Source organism: Nyctereutes procyonoides, unplaced genomic scaffold, assembly GCF_905146905.1.
Source record: "Nyctereutes procyonoides isolate TBG_1078 unplaced genomic scaffold, NYPRO_anot_genome, whole genome shotgun sequence".
Classification (NCBI taxonomy): domain Eukaryota; kingdom Metazoa; phylum Chordata; class Mammalia; order Carnivora; family Canidae; genus Nyctereutes; species Nyctereutes procyonoides.
In genome coordinates this window covers 12,078,398-12,085,155 of record NW_026575051.1, presented here as the reverse complement: position 1 = coordinate 12,085,155, position 6,758 = coordinate 12,078,398, and the positions used below count along the sequence as shown (strand labels likewise).

The window sequence follows — 6,758 nt, the reverse complement described above, 5'->3', positions numbered from 1 at the left end:
CCAACTGCTTGAGGAACTGGCCACTTGCTGTGGTCAGAGTGGTGAGGAGCCTGCTCCTGTGCTGTGTCAGAGATATGGAGATTAGCATGCCAGCTACTTAATAGAATGGATCCTAGAGTCACGGTAATCTGGCCCTCACACTTTCCCTAGCAATGCAGTAGAGCCTGAAGTGAAATTTACATAGCCTAAACTGGCTTCTTGGAGCTGAAGGCCAAACCTTAGTCCTTTCTTCCTATTTCTGTGTACCTGGCCTGTTTTATGGGGCTGCATTTTGAGTACTGATCCTTGCAAAATGATTTTTTAAATATTTTATTCATGCAAAAGAATTTTTTTAAAAAATATTCATGACACAGAGAGAGATACAGAGACATAGGCAGAGGAAGAAGCAGGCCGCATGCAGGGAGCCCGATGCAGGACTCAATCCAGGGCCCCTGGGATCACAACCTGAGCTGAAGGCAGACGCTTAACCGCTGAGCCACACAGGCGTCCTTGCAAAACAAATTTAATGATAAATGTGGTCCGAGTCCCATGAGGCATTCTGTGGGAGAATTTTGCTGGTTTTTTGTTTGTTTGTTTTTTTAAAGAGTGTGTGAGCCTGCAAGCAGCAGTGGGGGAGGGGGGCAGACAGAGAGAGAGAGAATCAATCTTCCAATTGGTGTGTGACACAGGGCTCAATTTCAAGACCCCAAGATCATGACCTGAACTGAAATCAAGAGTTGGATGCTCAACCGACAGCCCCCCAGGTACCTCTGTCCCCACAGTATTAAATTTTTTTTTAAAGATTTTATTTATTCATGAGAGGCACACACACAGAGAGAGAGAGAGAGAGGCAGAGAGACACAGGTAGAGGGAGAAGCAGGCTTCATCCAAGGGAGCCCGACCTGGACTCGATCCCGTCTCCAGGATCACACCCAGGGCCGTAGGCGGCGCCAAACCGCTGCACCACTGGGGCTGCCCCCCACAGTATTAAATTAATAGCTTTCCTAACTATTCAAGCTCTGCTGCTTTTAAAAATATCAGTGGCTTAACTTGCTACTGTAAGAAGCCTGTGTTTGAACAACTTCCTCCTGTGTTGGGGACTAAGCCATTTACTTCCTATGTGCAACTGTTGATAAACAGCTGAGAAAAGGTTGTATTCAACAAAAAGGTGCTATAGTTTTCACCCAACACTGACCTTTACATGTCTGTGTGCTGTCCCTTCCACGGGCTTATTCCCAGTACGTGGGGCAGGGTTGGCATTTCCAAGAAAACAGGTGTGCTGCTGTTATTGTTACTAGTTACCCACTATCCCCACCCGTCTTGGCCTCTATACCGACAAAACCAAAGTTTTTACCACTTTGCTTTTCTGTATGACTCTTTCCAACCAACCAACATGTTCAAAATTTGTTCCACTTAATCTGTATAGGACCTGAGAGTATTGCTTCATTTTAGGCTTTTTTTTTTTTTAAATTTTTCACTAGATTAAGAAAGGAGACTTTAGAAAATGATCAGCACTTAATGAGAAATCTTCAGGAACCAGTGAACTATACCTTATTAATGGAACATTTAGGATAAAAAGATGTTTAAGGCAGCGCCCCCCCCAGTAGCATGTACAATTTTACTGTTCCAGTTCTAGTAATCTAAAATTACTACATGTTTCATCCAGTGAGTATCAAGTACCTACTATGTGCAAGGCACTGTGAAGAATTCTTGACTTCAAGAAACTACAGATATGGTAGGGAAAGGGCCATGTACACATTATTCAACTGCCACAAGAGGAAAATATTTTTGAAGGAAGAAATAATTTTCTGGGACACTCAGTATTTTTCAAATGCTACCACCTTCTTCAAACTAAATATAGACCTGCAATTTATAAATACGTTTGAAAAGCAGTTGGTTTGTGTGTTATATATGAGATGGAGGGATATATACCCCATACTTCTGACCCACTTCCCCCACCACCACCTAGTTCAGTTCATTTTCAGTTGGGTTCTGTGTAATGCAAGGTTTCCCATACCAAAAAAGCTGACTTTCCACATATAAGAACAAAGATTAAGAATACAGTACTATATACGTGGACAAGTGCAGAAAGCTACAATAAACCTTATGCTCAATATTCAAACATCAAAAGGGAACAGATGAACATGCCAGTGGCCCTGAAGGCCAAGTAGTACCTCTTAAATTTGTACTTCAGGGTTTAAAGAAATGTCATTGCCTTCTGCAAACCCATGACTGGCCATGGCATCTTCTAGATTGGTATTACTCAAACACCCTGGAGAATCTTGTTAATATACAGATTCTGATTCCATAGGGGTGAGGCTGAGACAGTTTCTAAATAGTTCCTTGATGACACTGATGCTGTTTCTCAAAATCACACTCAGCCTAGCAAGATTCTAGAGATGATCTAGTTCTGATCGTGACTTACCCAGTCTAAACAGAGTTTCTGAACTGGCCCATTAACAATCTTATTCTACATTAGATCAAATGCAGGAGGTAGAAGGGCCAGTGGCTAAAATTGTGGCCATAAATAGGGTTTAGTTGTATGAAATTCAGTATGTATGTATGTATGTATTCATGAGAGACACAGAGAGGGAGGCAGAGACACAGGCAGAGGGAGGAGAAGCAGGCTCCATGCAAGGAGCCTGATGTGGGACTCAGTCCGAGGCCTCAGGGATCACACCCTGAGCAAAAGGCAGATGCTCAACCACTGAGCCACCCCGGCGTCCCAAATTCAGTATTTATTGAGCAGCTTCTGTGAACAGAGGCCTGCCCTTAACATGTTATCACTTGAGGGTTTCAGGTCTTCACCTGATCTCAAACATCACATTTTGGTCAAAGCATTATCTGAACTGCCCCTGTCACAGAGCTTGGGGAAAAGGTTTTTTTAAATTGTTTTTTTCTCATCCAGTTCCTTTTTCTGCCATCTTTAAGCTCTGTACTTTAAATACATTGTCCTTAATCTCCCATAATCTGTAACGCATATCAGTTTTACAGATGAGGAAAAGTGTGGAAAGTGCCTCTCCTAGGCTTCAAGGCCCACATATTTGTACTCTGACACTGCCTCCCTAAACTCTAATGATTAAAAACTCAAAGCATTTGTATCTCTGCAATGATAAATTAGTTTTTACATCTCTATCAGCAATGGAATTAGAATCCATGCATGTGAAGAGATGGGAGTTTTAACTCAGCACCTAACTGGATTATTTATCTTACTAAAAATTTCATAAAGTTATAGATTTCCTTGAGAAGTGAACATATTTCCATCTCCTTGTTTCCAGGTAAAATATTAAAACCCTGCAGTAAGCCTGAGGCCACCACTAGTGTGTTAATGGTTTAAAAAATGATTCCAATGTCTGCATGCCCTCAGGCCTAGTTCGCTTACTATTGGAAGCTGAAGGGCTTTTGGGATTTCTTTTGCTTTGATAACTGGCAGGAACAACCTGCATATTTGAGGAGTGGGGCTGCAAAAAGGATTTCTGTAACTCCAATGCAAAATGATAGTCCGTATGTTCTGGCATCTCCCATACAGGTACCAGAGAGCCACACTTCTCACAGGGCACTTGGTCCTCAGCTGCCATAGGACTTGGAGTTGTAGTTGACTTCTGAGCCACCTCCAGAGCAGAACTGGAAGAAGCAAGCCTGCTTGGGCTGTTCTGGGTCAAATCCAGCTCTGTAGGAGTTGTTTTAGAGGTTCCTAGCTTTGGTACTGCTTGACAGACAGGGGTGTAATTTGGATACTGTGTTGGAAAACCGTTTGTTAACTCTTCAGGACTAGACTGTGAATTTTGTGGAGGGAAGAAAATCGAAGGATTATTAAGCTGTTTCTGCTTTAGAAGTAGACTCTTCTGCTTAAAGAAGGGCTCAATTCCTGTAGTACGACTGGTTTGGAAAGGTAAGGAGGGCTTGGATGGTGAATTGCTCATGGGCACCTGGGCAGTGGCAGTAAGAGATGACAGTGAAGCTTCTTTGACTTTCTGCTTTTTTGCAGCTTTTTGGAAGAATGATTCCAGAGAAGTAGTTGCTTTCTTAGTGGCTGTCACTGCTAGGTCACATCCCTGGGTCTTAGCTTCTGAACCGGAAACTGGCATCTTTGTCACAGAACTTGGGTCACTGCTCAAGAAGGTGGTGATGTCTGTGCAAGATGAAGGGGCAGGAGCGGAGAATTTGGTAGCACAGAGGAAAAGCATTGTGAGGGGAGGGGACCTGTATAGAAAGTAAAGGAACAAGATTAGCACCTGGTCACAGATGCAGTTTGTAAATGACTGTGATTATGGTTCTGCCACAAGAAGAAACTATTATTGCAGTGTTCTTAAATTTTAGGGTATGAGATTAATACAGATTCAATAGAGCTGGGATAGGCAGAGAATATGCCTTCCTAGGCATATTCAAGTCAAGTCAAGAGAATAAGTTCCTAGGTGATGCTGATGTTGCTGGCTTAGGACCACATCTTGAGAATTGCTGACTTGGTAAACATTTAACCAGGTCAGACATATATAAATTGGATCCCCTTACACCTAGGTATTCATAAGATATATCAGAAGATACATCAGAGTAGCTGTAATTCAGGGTTGAGGCAAGAAATTTTATTCAGGGCAACAAAAAAGCTTTAGAATATTTAGACTGGGAAGTCTCTTGGAAAAAAAAATCCTGTTACCCATTCTGGTTTTTTTTGTTGTTGTTGTTGTTTGTTTTTAAGATTTTTATGCATGAGAGACACACAGAGAGAGGCAGAAACACAGGCAGAGGGAGAAGCAGGCTCCCTGCCAGGAGCTCGATGCTGGACTTGATCCCAGGACCCCATTATGCCCTGAGCCAAAGGCAGATGCTCAACTGTTGAGCCACCCAGGCATCCCACTCATTCTATTTTTAAAGAGTGTACTGCTTGGGCAGCCCAGGTAGCTCAGCGATTTAGTGCCGCCTTTGGCCCAGGGTGTGATCCTGGAGACCCGGGATTGAGTTCCACGTCTGTCTCCCTGCATGGAGCCTGCTTCTCCCTCTGCCTATGTCTTTGTCTCTCTCTGTGTCTCTCATGAATGAATAAATAAAATCTTAAAAAAAAAAAACAAAAAAAAAGAGTGTACTGCTTAACACTCATTCGGACAGACTTTTCAACTTGAGTTTCTAGAGAATGAAATTCTACAACTGGAATTACCTATCCTAGTCTCAGAAATATGTCAAGAAATTCCTGTCATAGAGTTAACTCATTATGTCTAATTACTCAAACAATTTTCACATTAGTTGAATTTCAGAAGATACAACATGTTTTGTTTTGTTTTTTTTTAAGATTTTATTTATTCATGAGAGACACAGAGGCAGAGACACAGGCAGAGGGAGAAACAGGCTGCATGCAGGGAGCCCCACGTGGGACTCAATCCTGGGTCTCCAGGATCACACCCTGGACTGAAGGCGGCGCTAAACCGCTGAGCCACCGGGGCTGCCCTACAACATGGTTTTATATACAGATTAGCCCCTCAATGAGGTGAAGAGTAAATGCTGTTTTAAAATTGTTATGGGGCAGCCCCAGTGGCTCAGGGGTTTAGCGCCGCCTTCAGCCTGGGGTTTGATCCTGGAGACCCAGGATCTAGTCCACATCTGGCTCCCTGCATGGAGCCTGCTCCTCTCTCTGCCTGTGTCTTTGCCTCTCTCTCTATGTGTCTCTCATGAATAAATAAATAAAATCTTAAAAAAATAAAATAAGATAAAATTGTTATGACAGTTATCTCACTATCCTCTGGTTTCATACTTTTGTAAAGTCTTATAATCAGATCATTTTGATGCTTCCCTGTCAGTAAGTTTCCCGGTAAGTATTTGTTAGAGTCTGTCAATTTTTAAGGTTTCATATGAACATAGAATCCTATTTATCATTTAGTTCATTGAAACTGTTCAATATTTTAAAATAAACACATATACCAGGAAGTAAAAGTCAAATAAATTATTCCACACAAAGAACAAGGATTCCAGCTTTAGAGACCCTATCATATTGTAGGTCTGCACATGCAGTAGTAATAAACACATATTTAGATAAGCAATAGGTGTTCAGTGAAATTTTGTTTATTTATAGTTGACATAACTAATGTCACATTAGTTTCAAGTTAAACTTTTATTTATAATCTTCAGCATAGATCTATAAACAACCAATTTATGTTTCTCACATAATTTATTTCCATTGTGAATTAGGAATTCTTTTTTCAATGTAACAGGCTATGTTAAATAGAGGATTCCAATACTGAAAATCATTAATATCTGAACAATAAACACACTCCAATCATATATTTGGTTATTTTTCATTACCAAATAAAATGAAATTTAATATGACATTTAGTATTATAGCAGTGGACCTTGTAATTGGGATGTTAGAATGAAGATTATCCATGAATCTAAATCTAGGTCATTTTCATTATCAAGAAAGATGGTTTTAAGATAGAACAGTTAAGTGTTGAGTTCCTTTTTTTTTTTTTTTTTTAAGTGTTGAGTTCCTAAGTGTATCCTTGAAACTTGAGTTCCATACTCACACAGGCAATTGGTTGTTCCCTCTGCTTGCAGCAAAGACAGGGATGATTGTGGTGTACACTGCCTCTGAAACACATCCTGAGAACCGGAATGCACCCAATGTAGGCAAAGCAGCTGTAACTGAGCTGCCTTGTTTCTGGGGTTTCTGTTGTGTTCTCCCATTCCTCTCTGATAGGTCCTACTGGCCAAAGTCACCAAGAACCTACCCCAGCTGGAGAACTATATACCCATGACTTAGAGCAAATCAGGGCACAGGTGTCTTCTGCAAA

At 41.3% G+C, this 6,758-nt stretch overlaps 1 protein-coding gene across 4 annotated transcripts in view; it reads right to left on the bottom strand.

Annotated features, from left to right (window-relative positions):
- Nucleotides 1-293: 293 nt before the first annotated feature.
- POLH (DNA polymerase eta) overlaps nt 294-6,758 on the bottom strand; it is a 38,714-nt gene continuing 32,249 nt past the window's right edge. For all 4 annotated transcript variants that reach the window (XM_055329888.1, XM_055329890.1, XM_055329892.1 and 1 more), the window contains one exon: nt 294-4,182. In XM_055329888.1, coding sequence (XP_055185863.1) covers nt 3,297-4,182 — 886 coding nt within the window. In that variant the 3' untranslated portion in view covers nt 294-3,296. The remainder of the gene's footprint in view (nt 4,183-6,758) is intronic.